The following is a 16,789-nucleotide window of genomic DNA, read 5'->3' on the forward strand; positions in this document are numbered from 1 at the left end:
CACACACAGATAGAATATACCTAGGAGTGTACTTTACTAGGAGTACTACTGCGTATGTAGGTTTGGGTTTGTGTATGTGACTAAGTGTGTGTGTTTTCCCCAGTCTGTACAGCGGGACGTGGACTCTATCCGTGAAGAGTACCTGCGTCTAAATGAGCGTGTTCTGAAGGAACTGGAGAACATGACTGACTCTGACAAAGCCACGTTCCTACACAGCCAACTCGGCCTCATCAACGAGAGACTGGGCAGTCTGGACAAGTGCTTCGCAGCATACCTACAGAGGTAAACATTATACTGTGGTGTATGAGCATACACCCACAGCCTGAAAAAGTTACCTTGCCTGTATACCCATAGTGGTGCTCTAATAACAGACAAACTCTTCCATACACACTCACCACTCATTGCTCAAGTGTAACTCATTTGTTTTGACAAATTCTCTCTCTCCATCTCTCTCTCATTCTTTGCATCTCTCCCCCTTCTTCTCTCTCTCTCCTCTGTCCTCCGCTCCTCTCTCCCTCCCAGGCTGCGGGCTCTAAGGGTCCTCCTGCAAAGTGTGTCCAGGGCTGAGGACATCATTAAGGTCCATGAGGCCAGACTGACAGAGAAGGAGACCACATCCTTGAATCCTGCAGAGGTGGGGGACTACAGGTCCACTCTGAAGGTAACAGTTACTGTATGACACACAAGCCCAAAGAATGTGGGAATGGCAGTGTCTGTCACATCAATTATTCAGCCTGTCAGTTAGCTGTATGTGGTACTTCTAGGATAAAATGGTCTGTTTGTAAATTAGGGCCCAATGAAATCCATGATGTGGAAAACGAGTACGGAATCCAGACATTAAAACGGAATTGAACAATTTATTTTTTATTTTATTGTTGTAGCCCTAAGCTATGAAGCTAATGACAACCGTCTTCTGGTAGATGGAAAGGCTTTCCAAAAAATGATCTCAATTAAATGTAAATTACAAAGTAGTCTATGCCTATCTGGCAGAATGATATCATGATTATTTGCATCAATCCAGTGGTGATTTGTTTAGCAAACTCTGCACTCACATGTGTGCTACAGAAACACTGCTAACCAAGCAAGTCTCTTGCTGGTGTGCACTTGAATTAAAGGGTATAATTTCTTAGATCTTTCCCACACCTCAAAAGTGCTCTCCTGATGTGGTTTAAGCACTGTTGTGAACTTAGAACATCCAATTTTATTGTTTTCCGTTAAAAAAAAAGAAGTGATTATTTGTTGTATTTTTTTTATTAGATGAGTTTATTAGTCACATGCACAGGGTCACTGATGTCATCTCAGGCTTCAGTGAAATGTTTATGCTCTGAGCTCCTACAGTGCAGGACAAAAAAAGATGTGATGAGTCAAAAATAATAATAATACACTGTTTACACATTTACAACTGTAGCAATGATGAATGTCCATTGGGGATGGGGGAGGGTAAGTGTCCATTTTGAGAGTGAAAACCTGAAAAGGGGAAAAATCTGAAACTTGGAAAAACAAAACTGAGAAAACGGAATTTGGGAAAAAACTAAATGGAATTTGCCAAAAAATAAAATAGATTTTATAGGGCCCTAGTAAGTGTTTTGAAGTCTGTGAGTTTTGTGGTTATTTGGGTTCTCGGTATGTACTCTAAAAGGGACAGTTAACTTTCTGATTAAAATCTAGGTTGTTCTGTTCTGTTGTGTGTGTGTGTGTGTGTGTGTGTGTGTGTGTGTAGAGTATGAGGGCGGAGCTGGAGGGGAAGAGTGCCGTCCTGGTCTCCATGGAGACGGAGCTGGGGAAGGCGGTCCACTGGAATGGCCAGGTGGGCAGAGCCTTCCACAGGTGTGACGTGGACCTGTCCATATACAGCGAACAGGTCAACCAGCTGTCTGACCGCTGGAGACGCATCCAGAGCCAGCTAGACTCTAGGTATGGACCTATCTTTACCTTATCTATCTACACCTTTTCGGTTCCTTATCTCATTCCCACTACAATAGACCTGCAATAGACATATCCCGAACCATGAAAAACAGCCACAGACCATTATTCCTCCTCCACCAAGCTTTACAGTTGGCACAATGCATTGTGTAAGGTAGCGTTCTCCTGGCATCCGCCAAACCCAGATTCGTCCGTTGTACTGCCAGATGGTGAAGCATGATACATCACTCCAGAGACCACGTTCCCACTGCTCCAGAGTCCAATGGTGGCGAGCTTTACACCACTCCAGCCAACACTTAGCATTGCGCATTGTGACATTAGGATTGTGTGCGGCTGCTCGGCCATGGACACCCATTTCATGAAGCTCTTGAGGAGTTTTTTGTGCTAACGTTGCTTCCAGAGGCAGTTTGGAACTCGGTAGTGAGTGCTGCAACCGAGGACAAGCGATTTTTACACACTTCAGCACATGAAGGTCCCGTTCTGTGATCTTGTGTGGCCTACCACTTCGCGGCTGAGCCGTTGTTGCTCCTAGACGTTTCCACTTCATTTGAAGGGGTGTCCACATACTTTTGTAAATATAGTGTATATCTCACTCCGTAGCTTGATCTGTTTTGTTGTGGGTCGTCCCTCTGATTCTTGTTTACAGACTTCCTGTTCTCCACACCAATACACCTTTTTTTTTATCCGCCCTTCCTTTACATTTCGATTACTTAAAAAAACATACAGTTTTTGTAAATAGACTATTTAAAAGTATCTCGCTTCCCCTCTCTCTCAGACTGCGGGACCTGGAGGGGTACCTCCATCTGCTCCAGCAGTACACAACCACGAGCTCAGTCCTCAGTGAGTGGATTGGTGCTACTCGTCAGAAACATGACGCGCTGCAGGCCACCAAGATAGATAGCATCACAGCCCTGGACGAACACCTCAACCAGCAGAAGGTTAATCAATCAACATAAAAACAGTCCAGTTGTTCAGTGTCTATTGGAGTCAATTTAACCCAACATATGAATCTATGTGTCTGTCTAGGTGCTGAACTCTGAGATCAAGGGGAAGAGGGAGAGTGTGGTGAGTGTTCTTGGAGACACTGACGCCTGCGTCAACTCCATCAAGGTACAGACCATTTCTGACACATTATATCTAACAGTACCTGTCTGTTTTAACATTTCTGTGATGTAATAAAATATGTTTGTATTGTACATTTGTTTTAATGTGACTTTATGTTTTTAGGACTATGAGCTGGAGTTGGCCTCATACAGTGCTGGTCTGGAGACTCTACTAAACATCCCTATGAAGAGGACCATGCTACAATCTCCTTCTACTAAACTCACTGAGGAGGTAACCAGTAATCACAACATCCAGTCAACAAAGATACTTTAAAATGTGTGTCTAAACTCAGCAAAAAAAGAAACGTCCTCTCACTGTCAACTGCGTTTATTTTCAGCAAACTTAACATGTGTAAATATTTGTATGAACACAACAAGATTCAACAACTGAGACATGAACTGAACAAGTTCCACAGACATGTGACTAACATAAATTGAATAATGTGTCCCTGAATAAAGGGGGGTCAAAATCAAAAGTAACAGTCAGTATCTGGTGTGGCCACCAGCTGCATTAAATACTACAGTGCATCTCCTCCTCATGGACTGCACCAGATTTGCCAGTTCTTGCTGTGAGATGTTACCCCACTCTTCCACCAAGGCATCTGCAAGTTCCCGGACATTTCTGGGGGGGAATGGCCCTAGCACTCACGCTCCAATCCAAAAGGGCCCAGACTTTTCGCTGGCCATGGCAGAACACTGACATTCCTGTCTTGCAGGAAATCATGCACAGAACGAGCAGTATGGCTGGTGGCATTGTCATGCTGGAGGGTCATGTCAGGATGAGCCTGCAGGAAGGGTACCACATGAGGGTGGAGGATGTCTTCCCTGTAATGCACAGCTTTGAGATTGCCTGCAATGACAACAAGCTCAGTCCAATGATGCTGTGACACACCGCCCCAGACCATGATGGACCCTCCACCTCCAAATTGATCCTGCTCCAGAGTACAGGCCTCGGTGTAACACTCATTCCTTCGAATATAAACACAAATCCGACCATCACGCCTGGTGGGACAAAACCACGACTCGTCAGATAAGAGCACTTTTTGCCAGTCTTGTCTGGTCCAGCGACGTTGGGTTTGTGCCCATAGGCGACATTGTGCCGGTGATGTCTGGTGAGAACCTGCCTTACTACAACAGGCCTACAAGCCCTCAATACAGCCTCTCTCAGCCTATTACGGACAGTCAGAGCACTGCTGGAGGGATTGTGTTTTCCTGGTGTAACTCGGGCAGTTGTCCCTGCCATCCTGTACCTGTCCCGCAGGTGTGATGTTCGGATGTACCAATCCTGTGCAGGTGTTGTTACACGTGGTCTGCCACTGCGAGGACGATCAACTGTCCGTCCTGTCTCCCTGTAGCGCTGTCTTAGGCGTCTCACAGTACGGACATTGCAATTTATTGCCCTGGCCACATCTGCAGTTCTCATGCCTCCTTGCAGCATGCCTAAGGCACATTCACACAGATGAGCAGGGACCCTGGGCATCTTTCTTTTAGTGTTTTTCAGAGTCAGTAGAAAGGCCTCTTTAGTGTCCTAAGCTTTCATAACTGTGACCTTAATTGCCTACCATCTATAAGCTGTTAGTGTCTTAACGACCGTTCCACAGGTGCATGTTCATTAATTGTTTATGGTTCATTGAACAAGCATGGGAAACAGTGTTTAAACCTTTTACAATGAAGATCTGTGAAGTTATTTGGATTTTTATTAATTATCTTTGAAAGACAGGGTCCTGAAAAAGGGACGTTTCTTTTTTTGCTGAGTTTATATCTCTGTTACACAACCAAACACAGCCCACTCAGTATCTACAGTGACTTCAGAAAGTATTCACACCCCTTGACTTTTTACACATTTTGTTGTGTTACAAGGTGGGATTAAAATAGATTTTATTGTCCTATTTTGTTAACGATCTAAACAAAATACTCTGTAACGTCAAAGTGGAAGAAAAATGTTAACATTTGTAAAAAAAAATAATCTAATAATGAAAAATAAAACACTAATATATCTGGATTACATAAGTATTCAACCTCCTACGTCAACGTAATAGTCCGGTGGCCATTTGATTAATTGTTCAGCAGTTTTATGGCTTTGGAGTAGAAGCTGTTAAGGAGCCTTTTGGTCCTAGACTTGGTGCTCCGGTACTGCTTACTTACTTACTGACTTTATTTTCCCCATGGGGAACTTTATTGTCCCCATGCAGTGTTAAATGTACACATTTAAAGTGCCGTTTAAATACAAAACAAAATTGACAATACAACTTTCATAACAGTCACATTCCATTTCATTTTTTTTTTTTAAAGACTAACCTGCTGTTCTTACTGAGTCCTTAGGAAATTTAGCCCGAGCTATTTAGGAGGGATATCACACCTGGCACAAATGATTGTCTATTTCTGTTTTTCCTGCTGAGGGGTGCCCTATACAATGTGCCCAGAGGGGAGTAGTTCAGTCCGTGTACAGGGGTTGGCTTGAGTCTAAAATGATTTTGTGAGCCTTGCGGAGGGTCCTGACCTTAAAGATCTCATCCAGGCCTGTCTGTTTGACTCCAAGTACCTTACTTGCAGTGGTGATAATCCTTCTCTCTCGTGCGATAGCAGAGAAAACAGTGGGTGACTTGGGTGACTGGAGTCTCTGACAATTTTATGGGCTTTCCTCTGACACCACCTATTATATAGGTCCTGGATGGCAGGAAGCTTGGCCCCAGTGATGTACTGGGCTATACGCACTACCATCTGTAGCGCCTTATGGTCAGATGCCGAACAGTTGCCATACCAGGCGGTGATGCAACCAATGTCATCTTGGTAAGCAACTCCAGTTGGCCTTGTGTTTAGGTAATTGTCCTGCTGACAGGGGAATTTATCTCCCAGTGTCTGTTAAAAAGCAGACTGAACTGATTTTTTGTGTGTTTAGTTCTATTCAGTTTATTTTTATCCTAAAAAAATCCTTAGTCCTTGCCAATGACAAGCATACCCATGACATGATGTAGCCACTACCATGCTTGAAAATATGAAGAGTGGTACTCGGTGATGTGTTGGGTTGGATCTGCCCTAAACACAACCCTTTGAGAAAAACAAAACAAAAACAATTCCACTTTGACAGAATGGGGTATTGTGTGTCGGGTGTCAAGTAAAAATCTTCCCAGAGTGAAATAGTGACTTCATGTTATAAAATTTCCACAGCGTGAAAATGTTCCCTGTTCAATAATTGCACGTGCGTCTCTTTATGTGGATGGCTGAGCTCATGCGGATGTTTCTCTCACACCCTCCCTCGCCCTTGTTTTAGCTATCTAACTAACTAACAAATACAGTATATGCACTATCAATCGAAAAAGTAGCGCCCAAGTCTTTGCCATCGCAAAAAATCTCTTCCCACATCAACTCTCAGCACTTTGATGCACAAATCTGGGTATTTAATAGCTGACCTTATGCCTCAACAAGCTTCTGATTGGTCAGTGTCAATACTCCTGGCCAACATAGATTGGCAGATGTGTGAAGCGTATGCGCTTGCCCACAGAATAGTTTTTTGAGGTCGAGGGAGTGTGAGAGGGATTCATCCGCACGAGCTCAGCCATCCACATAAAGAGATGCATGTCCAATTACTGAACCGGGAACATTTCCACGCCGGGAGAAATGTTTCAGCATGACGTCACGATCAGAACACGATCAGAACGATTGGGAACGATTTCACGCCGGGAAGATTTGTTATATTACAGTGACACAAAATCTCAATGTAATCCATTTGAAGTTCAAGGGGTGTGAATACGTTCCAAAGGCACTGTATGTCTCTGTCTCTTAGTGGTTTGTGTCATTGTGTGTCTCCATTATTTAACGGTGCATTGTTGACTTTCTTTCCCAGACTACATTGCTGCAGACCCGTTACATCGAGCTGCTCACCCTGTCTGGTGACTACAACAAATACCTGGGAGAACTACACAATAACATGGAGACGCTCAAGGTACTGAGAGGAGCCACACGGAACTGGAGATTCAATCTGTTTCCGCTGATGTTTTTACAACGATGAGCTTTTAGACCACGTGTCAAACACAAAGCCCGCGGGCCAAATCCGCCCCGTGACACGGGTCTCATCCGGCCCCGCACAATGATTTGGGTTGTCAATTCATTTTGGCCCGCTTCCATACAGCCCGCGACGCGCCGCACTACTATGTCACAGCAACCACGACCAACGTCCTGCATGCCAAATAGCATTGCCATTCACACACCCCTCCTCCCAAACACACACACACACACCTACACACAAGCCAGCCAGTGCACTGTATCTTATCATCACTAATGGCACTGACCCGGCCTGAAAGTTTAAAGGTGTTGTAGGCTAAATGACCATGCCAGGTTTCGGTTCCGACCCGTCATTGCTGTAGCCTACAGAAAATGTCATGTTGGGTGTCAAAACGTAATAAGATAAAGGATTTACACGCGGGTATAAATTACTACTAAAGGACAGTAGGATACACAAGCGAGTATAAATGAGTCAACAGTTGAGTGATCTACTTCATGAAATTACAGCCTGATGTGCTCAATTGTGCTGCTTTAGTGTGTCCCGTTTACCGTTTATTAGCTTATTCCGCAACGAAATCCTAAAATGGCCTGGGAAATATTATTGGCACCTTCTAGAAGTATTTAGAAAATAATTCGATTTCGAGCAAGTGATTCTTCTTTACTTTGGAATTGAACTCACCTGTGGTGAGTTGCAGGTGCCTCCAATATAAAAATCACTCATTCAACCAGTTTGTATAGAGAAAAGGACTCATTGTCCTGTTTTGTGTCACCGTGTGTACCGCACTGAGCATGGAGAAAAGAAAGAAAACCAGAGAATTATCTGAGGAGGTCCGACACAAGATTGTAGCCAAGGATGGACCATCTCAAGGCTACAAGTCCATCTCCAAGGTCCTTGATGTTCCTGTTTCCACCGTGTGTAATGTTATCAAGACGTTTAAGGCCCATGCCTGGACCAGCCAACCACCCTGGACGTGGACGCAAGAGAACTTGATGGAAGATTGCAGTGAAGGATTGTTTGAGTGGTGGAGAAAGCACCTCTATTAACTGCCACACAAACTGACCTTCAGACACAAGGTACGACAGTTTCAACTCGCACCATCCGTCGCCAACTCAATGAAAGGCAGTTATATGGTAGGAGACCAAGGAGGACCCCACTGAGTAAGAGACATAATAAAGCCTAATTTGCCAAAACACACCTGAACATGCCAAAATCCTTCTGGGAGAATGTCCTGTGGACAGATGAGATCAAAGTAGAGCTTTTTGGTAAAGCACACCATCTCTATGTTTACAGAAAACAAAATGAAGCCTTCAAAAGAAAATATCACCTTCCCTACAGTCAAACATCTGTGATGTTTTGGGGCTGCTTTGCTGCCTCTGGCACTGGGTGCCTTGAACGTGTGCATGGCATCATGAAATCAGGAGAATATCAAGGCATTTTAGAGTGTAATGTCAGACCCAATTTCAGAAAACTGGGTCCTCATTGAAGGTCATAGGTCTTCCAGCAGGACAATGACCCCAAACACACTTCAAAAAGCACCCAGGAATGGTTCAAGATAAAACACTGGACTGTTCTGATGTGGCCAGCAATGAGTCCAGATCTAAATCCCATTGAAAACTTGTGGAGAGAACCGAAATCAGCAGTTGGGAGAAGGCACCCTTCAAATCTGGGAGAACTGGAGCAGTTTGCACAAGAGCAGTGGGCCAAACTGTCAGTACGGAGGTGTAGGAAGCTCATTGAAGGCTATAGGAAGCAGTTGTGCTACCAAATACCAAATATTAAGTCTAGGGTGTCAATAATTTTATCAATGCCATTTCTGTTTATTTTCTGATTTAAATGGATATATTAAGTTCTGTAAAAAAAAAAAAGGTTCTGTAATATTAACAGGGAAATAAAGAATTTTTGGTCAATTTCAACATATTTTTAGTGAAAATTGTGAGTTACTTGAAAAAAGTGCAAGGGTGCCACGATGGTACATAAGTGGACATTATGAAGGGCCATATTTTGTGTCGTAGTTGTATTTAAAAAAACTAAAAAGACCCGCAAATTTGTTGTGTTTTTTCAATATGGCCCTTGTGCTGATTGAGTTTGACAGCCCTGTTTTAGACCTCGTAGTAGGGCTTTCATTATAGATTCAAGTTTATTTGCCAAGTTACAAATATTATTATCTACTCTACTTGACCCTAAACATTCCTTCTCCACCTGTAGATGCGTAACACCAGGATCGACCTGTTGGAGGAGGAGCTACGGCTGCTCAAAGAGGACATTGAGGACCACAACGCTAAGAACAGTTCTCTGGAGGAGGCGTTAGTCCGCTACCGGCTGGAGCTGTCCCAGTCGCAGGAGCAGCTCCTCTCTGTGGAGGAGGTGAAGAGGAGCACGGCCCTGCAGTGCAGCGCCACCCAGGACTCTCTTGCCTCCACCCGCGGCCAACTGAAGGAGCTGCAGGAGCAGGTGACCCGCCTCAACTCCCTCGTCGAGGAGGAGAAGAGGAAGAGGAGGATGGCGGATGAGCGCTACGGGGAGCAGCAGGATGAGCACGAGCAGGTGCTGAGGAGGAGGCAGAAGGAGTTGGAGCAGGCCAACTGGGCAAAGATGGAGGTGGAGAAGAGCGTGGGGACCCAGGAGAGGGAGGCAGAGCGGTTAAGGAAGCAGCTGGAGGAGGAGGGGCAGCGCTTCAAAGAGCTGGAGCAAGAGCTGTCTAAGGTAAGGAGACAATGCAGTGTGGAGATCAGTAACCTAAAGCTCAGCTATGAGTCCCAGATTACCATCTGCAGGACGGACATCCAGCACCTGTCTTCCCAGAGGGAGGAGGTGGACCAGGGCATCAAGTTGCAGTGTGACCGGCTAGAGGCTGATAGGAGGGACCAGGAGGACCAGCTCAAGAGGCTGAATGTGTCTCTGAGTCAGGCCGAGGAGCAGCGGAAGATGGCGGAGGAGGAGGCCCATTCTCAGAGATCTGTGGTCACAGAGGAGGCGCGGAGGAGAAGGGAGCTGGAGGCGCAGGTGGAGATATTAGTCAGGCAGAGAGGGGAGGACAGTAGTCAGTATAGAGATGAGGTGTCAGAGCTCACCAAGGCCCTGCAGGACAGTAGCGGCCAGCTGGTCCTCCTCACACACAGCCTGGACGAGGAGCAGAGGAGGAGGGGAGCATTGGAGGAGGAGAGGACCAGGATGGAGCTGCTCCTGGGGGAGATTCAGGGCAAGCAGACCTCCTCCTCCCAGGGTGTGACCCGGCTGAGGGAGGTGGAGGAGGAGCTGGTTAGTATCTGTACAGAGTTTAAGAAGGTGAGCGGTGAGAAGAACAAGGCAGAGCAGAGTGTAGCCAGGTTACAGGGATGCATCAAGGAGCTGCAGGCTACTCTTGAAAGGAAAGATGGGGAGGTGGAGGCTTTGAGGAGAACCAGCCAGGAGGAGGTGATCAAGAGGAGGCACGTGGAGACAGAGCTCCAGAAAACTAACCACACCATGCGGGAGTACACCAGCACCATCACCATCCTGCGTCGCAGTCAGGAGGAGGCCAAAACCGTGGGGAGGAGGAGAGAAGAGGAGCACAGGAAACTCCAGGAGGAGCTAGAGAGGAGGTTGAAGGAGTTCAAAGCCTCCACGGAGAGTCTGGCGTCTCTGAGCTCCGAGCTGAAGTCACTCCAACAGCATCTCCTCCAGGAGCAGGCCAAGGTCCGCGAGGCTAATCTCCGTAACGAAACACTCTACAAGACCATCGAGGAGAAGAGCCGAGTGCTCAACGAGAGCTCGGTAGAACACGAGCGTCTCCAGACCCTGACCCAGACCCTGACCAAAGAGCGACTGCGGCTCGAGGAGGAGTTGAGGGGGGTGAAACATGAGAGGGAGGAGCTGCTGAGGACCAGACAGGGGGCTGATGACGAGCTGGTGGCCCAGATCACTGTCCTGGAGCTGCAGCTGAAGAGCAGCTCGGGAAGCAGCCTGGATACCCAGAGCCTGGTGGCAGAGCTCTCTTCGGAGAGGGAGAAACTCAGGATGGAGATAGGGCAACTCCAGAGTCAGGTCTTTGAGGTACTTGTCTTGAACCTCAGAGGTTCATGTCGGACTGTTTTGTGTTTCTTCAAATCAGACTATACTGATTTAGTTAGTTGGTGGAATAGCTTTAGCTGGCTGCAGACAATCCGTTTATCTTGCATGCTGGCAAACCTCAATTAGATGCCTGCCTTTGCTTGTTTATTGTGAAACCCATGCAATGCATGCATACTTGTATGTGTTGTGATTTGCATTTTCAATTGAAAGATTGAAGGGAAAAAAACGAATGCAAATGCAATCTGTGCATCCAATGTGGTTGCCTTCACCATACTGCTTTCTCACACCCCTACCCCCAACTAGATACTTCCTCTGTTGATTTACCAATCATCATGCTTTTTGCCTTTGCCTTGTTTTGTCTCCAGTGATCCACAGTGTCTACATCATCACTGATCTTGTCCTCTGGCGTTAATTTAGTCTCTGTCTTTGTAATTATTGTCGTGTTCATGTCTCTAGTAATATTAGTAGAATGATTCTCGTTTGTCTAGTCTAGTAAACTGGTAATCGGTCTCTGACAGTATCTGTCTATTTCCTTTGAATGTACAGGAAACCAATTGCACTCTTGTTTCCATGTTGGGGAATTCTGGTAATTTATTCCTTTAGTCATATAATTTTAATTGACCAATGATAACTGCTTATTGTCAATGTGTTGGTAAGTTATTGGAGCTGTGTTTTGTTTTTCAATAACAGAGCATGCTGTTCTTATTGTAAATGCCAAATCTCCGAATTATGTGACATTTTCTAACAAAATAATTCATTATTATTCTAAAACTAATCACTCAACTAATATTTTGCAGGTGGACATTTATTGTCATGAATCTTGTCCTGGAGGCCGAACTGAGCGATTTCCGCTTAGATAGGCCAGCTGCAAATTCAAAATTGGCTATATTGTAAATATTTATGAAAACTAAGCTTAATTCAAGGTTAGGGGAACCACTAGGCATTCGGGTTAGCAGTATGGTTAAGGTGAAGGTTAGGTTTTAAAAAACTGTGCCAGTTAGTGACCACCCTGCAGAGCTGCCTCAAGAACAAGATTCCTGATGAAAAACGCTAACCTGCTACTATTCTGCCCCTTTGTCTATCTGTCTATCTCACCTTCACCCCTCTGTCCCTCTCTCTCCTTCTCTTCCTCTCTCTCTCCCCCTTGACCCCCGTCTCTCCCCATCCAGACATCCTGTCTGATTCAGTCCACTGAGACCCAGTACAACGAGATAGGGATGGAGAGAGATGCTCTGCTGTTGAAGCTAAAGCAGACAAACCAGGACAGAGCTCGCTCTCAGAAGCTAGAGGAAGAGCTGAACCACATGAAAGTCTCTCTTGAGTCCGAGTCACGCATCAAGCTGTGCCTGCAGGAGGAGAACGAGAAGGTGTGTATTGTTGATTTCACTTTGCTGTCTGGAGTCAATCTTATATATGTATTTTAAATTTGATTAATTAATTAATTCCTTTATTTATCTATCCATCCATCCATTGATTCATTCATTTATGATTCATATTAAATGAATTTGTATTATCATCATTTTTTTAAAATTTTGTATTATTATCATATTTTATATTATTTATTCATCCATCAATTAATACATTTATTAATCCATTCAGGTCAAGAAGGACTTCCTGTACTGGAAGGGCCAGTACGAGTCCAAGGAGGGCGAGGTGAGGCAGTTTAACTCAGAGAAGGAGAAGCTGGAGCGGGAGAGGAGCTCTCTGAAGACTGAGATAGAGCGGTTGATGAGAGAGCTGAGGGAGGTGGAGGAACGTTATAAGAGCAGGCTGCTGATCACCCAGACCCAGTTCTCTGAACTCACCTCCGCCAGAGACTCCCTGGAGGCAGAGTTGAGTAAACTCAGGGAGCGGCCCTACGCCTTCGCCAAACACACCCAGACGGACGAGAGCGGAAAGAAAGACCTGGACCCCGCCACGCTGGTCTTCGATGGTGTCCGCAAAATGGTGACGGCCAAGCAGCTGCTGGACTGTGGGGTCATCAACAAAGTGACTTACGGACAGCTCCTGAACGGTCAGAAGACCGTCAGCGAGGTGTCTGTGGACATCAAACTCAATCTTAAGGGGACTGGTAGTATCTCTGGTGTGGCTGTGGGACCTCAAGGTAAAATGTCCCTCACAGAGGCCAAGAGAGAGAACATCCTCTCTGAAGACAGCACCATCTTGCTACTAGAGGCCCAAGCTGCCACAGGCCACATTGTGGATCCCAGAGCCAACGAGAAGATGACGGTGCAGGAGGCGTGCAAGAGAGGAGTGGTATACGAGGAGGACAGAGAGAGGCTGCTGATTGCTGAGGCTGCATGTCTGGGGTACCGTGACCCCAACACCACCAAGCTCTTGTCAGCAGGCCAGGCTATGAGGAAGGGCCTGATCGATAGAGTCACAGCTCTGCGGATGCTCCAGGCACAAGAATCAGTAGGGGGAATCATAGACCCTGTCCTCAGTGTCTTCCTCCCTAAAGATGCAGCCATGGACCGGGACCTGATCGACGAGGATCTGTACCGAGCCTTGAACCAACGACCTGAGTGTTACTTGGACCCAGACACCCAGCTGGGAACCAGCTACGTAACCCTGAAGAGGAGATGCAAGGCCGAACCCACCACAGGTCTCCTGATCCTCCCCGCTCCAGAGAAGCCCATGACAGTGAATGGTCTCAGGGGAGAGGTGTCTGTCACAGACCTGATGAGTGCTAACCTCTTGGAGAAATCTGACATGGACCAACTGAAGGAAGGCAAACTGACCAGCCAGGACATCGAGCACCGGTTGAGGTCGTACCTCCGTGGCTCCACCTGTATTGCGGGGGTCTACAACGAGGCAAACGACAAGACCTTGTCCATCTACCAGGCCATGAAGGAAGGGTTACTGAAGCCCAGCACCACCCTGGAGCTCCTCGAAGCCCAGGCCGCCTCTGGATTCATGATTGACCCCGTCAACAACCTCTGTCTGACCGTGGTCGATGCCTACAAGAGGGGCCTGGCTGGGCCGGAGTTCAAAGACAAACTGTTGTCTGCAGAGAGGGCCGTCACCGGGTATAAAGACCCAGGCACGGACAAGATCATCTCCCTGTTCCAGGCCATAGAGAAGGGGCTGATCGAGAAGGGACATGGGATCCATCTACTCGAGGCTCAGATTGCCAGCGGGGGCATCATCGACCCCAGACACAGCCACCGCATCGAGGTGGTGACTGCCTATAAGAAGGGCTACTTCAGCAAGGAAATGAACCAGATCCTGACAGACGAAGGGGACAACTCCAAGGGCTTCTTCGATCCAAACAACCAGGACAACCTAACTTATCTCCAGCTAAAGAAACGCTGCATCATAGACCAGAAGACTGGCCTGGTTCTCCTCTCCATCAAGAAGAAGAAGGAACCGCCTCAGCCTATCACCCAGAAGAGCACTCTAAGGAAGAGGAGGGTGGTGATTGTAGACCCAGACACCAATAAGGATATGTCGGTGAAGGAAGCGTACGACAAGGGGCTGATCGACCACGAGATGTTCCTGGAGCTGTCGCAGCAAGAGTGTGAGTGGGAGGAAATCACTATCACCACTCAGGATGGATCCAAGAGATTGGTCATCTTCGACAGAAAGACGGAGATCCAGTATGACATCAGAGAGCTGCTGGAGAAGAGTGTGATCAACCAATCATTGTACGACCAGTACAGATCGCAGATGATTACTCTCACACAGTTTGCTGACATCATCACCAGCAAGACCAAAGCAAACAGATCCGCTGCCTCGTCTTCCTCCTCATCATCAACATCATCATCCAAAGCCAGAGCAGCAGCAACATCAGCAGCAGCATACTCATCAAGCACCTACTCACCACGGATCACTTCAACATCATCTACTTCCATCAAGGCTGAGAAGACGAGCTCCATCATTGGCAGCTCTGCCATTGGACCCTCCTCCATTGGCGACTGCTCCACCATCACCAGATCCACCACCAGCAGCTCCTTTACCCAGCCTGATGGCCCTTCCTCTCCCAGCACTCTGAAGCATATCGCCAGTATCTCTGTCTCCCTGGCTTGCCCTGCTGAAGCTGTGGTCTTGGATGGGGAGCAGAGCCCCGTGGGCGCCATCTTTGACATGGAGGCCCTAGAGAAGATCTCCATCTCTGAGGCTCACAAACGTGGGCTGGTGGACAGCATTTCTGCCCAGAGACTACTGGAGGCCCAGGCTTGCACCGGAGGCATTGTAAACCCTTCCGATGGACGGCGCCTGTCCATCCAGGAGGCCACCAGCCAGGGGATCATCGAGAACGACATGGCTACCAGGCTGAAGCCCGCCCAGAAGGCCTACATCGGGTTTGAAGACATCAAGTGCAAACATAAAATGTCCGCTGCTGAGGCCATGAGGGAGAAGTGGCTTCCCTATGAGGCGGGCCACCGCTTCCTGGAGTTCCAGTTTGTTACTGGAGGCCTGTATGACCCAGAGCTGGGCCGCAGGAGAACCATCAAGGAAGCTCTCAAAGAGGGCTGGCTGGATGGAAGAGGGGCCCAGAAGCTCCAGGACACGAGGCACCATGCCAAGAACCTGACCTGCCCCAAGACCAAGCTGAAGATCTCTTACAAAGAAGCAATGGATAACTGCTTGGTAGAGGAGAATACAGGAGTCAAGATGCTCCAGGCTGCATCTGCCTCCTCCAGAGGGATCAGTAGTCCGTACAACTCATCCACTCCCGGGTCCACATCGGGCTCCAGGACCGGGTCGAGGGCGAGCTCTCGGAGAGGCAGCTTGGACCTGGGATCATCTGGCTCCTCCAGACGATACAGCATCGTCAGCAGCACCACCTACAGCCGCACCTCCTTCAGTTCCAGCTCCATGTCATAGGGTGATGGAGAAGAGGGAAAAATAGGGATAACTATTAATTAGTTACATTAACTTAGTCTTTGTCTTAACCTCTGCATACTTTTAGTTTTTTGTTTTACATATTACCTTTTGCTTTACTTATGTAAGGAAGCCCTGCTTATTGGTCAGTTAGAAATGTGTCTGTCCTAAATAAAGAGGTCCCATCAAATGTTGTATCTTCTGTTTAAAGTGGCTGCAGACTGATAACAATGAAACAAACATTCCTGGGTGTTTGAATGGAAGAAAAATACTTCATGTAAATTGTATTTGTTCTCTCTGACATCATGATACGAGCACTTTGCTGCCACATAATATTTTTTCAAAACTGTTGTACTACAGTATAAATGTATCATTTTGATGACAATAATGTAACAAATTTACAAATGTATAAAAAGTTGGATGGGAGAGGGTTAGTGTCTTATGTGTGTTTCGGGGAACATTCATAGGTGTAAGGTACAGTACTGTTTCGTGCATGGGATGTGAGAAGGTGTCATAATAACATTGCTTAGTGTTTATACTGTTAGTGTAATATGGGGCTGTCTTCTTTTAACACAATGTAACTATTTTTCTATTTCTCAAAATAAAATGTTACATCCTTGCTCTTTGGTTTCTGTGTGAAATAGCCTATTTATGGTCAGTAAAATTATGTAATGGTCTTTGTACGAGTACATAAAAAAATACCACGCTAAGCCTAAAATGTCCTTAGAGCACTGAGACATGTATTCATAGTCATAAATATTGTGTGAAATAAACACAGAAATCATCAATGATCATTTAGAATGTGCCAGATGACCTAAACTAATCTGCAGTTCAGAGAGAGCAGTTTCTACATCTGGTTTAGAGAATATAACTATGGTGGTGT

The 16,789-nt window shown here is 46.5% G+C and overlaps 1 protein-coding gene across 2 annotated transcripts in view; it reads left to right on the top strand.

The window, feature by feature from the left end:
• The window catches only part of wu:fi04e12 (desmoplakin), a 35,987-nt gene extending 19,462 nt beyond the window's left edge, over positions 1-16,525 (top strand). The window contains exons 15-24 of one of the 2 annotated variants that reach the window (XM_036968811.1): positions 104-282; positions 523-661; positions 1,721-1,914; positions 2,699-2,861; positions 2,950-3,033; positions 3,151-3,258; positions 6,871-6,969; positions 9,235-11,061; positions 12,249-12,446; positions 12,679-16,525. In XM_036968811.1, the coding sequence (XP_036824706.1) occupies positions 104-282; positions 523-661; positions 1,721-1,914; positions 2,699-2,861; positions 2,950-3,033; positions 3,151-3,258; positions 6,871-6,969; positions 9,235-11,061; positions 12,249-12,446; positions 12,679-15,909 (6,222 nt within the window). In that variant the 3' untranslated portion in view covers positions 15,910-16,525. The remainder of the gene's footprint in view (positions 1-103; positions 283-522; positions 662-1,720; positions 1,915-2,698; positions 2,862-2,949; positions 3,034-3,150; positions 3,259-6,870; positions 6,970-9,234; positions 11,062-12,248; positions 12,447-12,678) is intronic. The other variant, XM_036968812.1, reaches the window with a different exon arrangement.
• Positions 16,526-16,789: the final 264 nt, after the last annotated feature.

The sequence above is a fragment of the Oncorhynchus mykiss genome, chromosome 30, assembly GCF_013265735.2.
Source record: "Oncorhynchus mykiss isolate Arlee chromosome 30, USDA_OmykA_1.1, whole genome shotgun sequence".
In the NCBI taxonomy this organism is placed as follows: domain Eukaryota; kingdom Metazoa; phylum Chordata; class Actinopteri; order Salmoniformes; family Salmonidae; genus Oncorhynchus; species Oncorhynchus mykiss.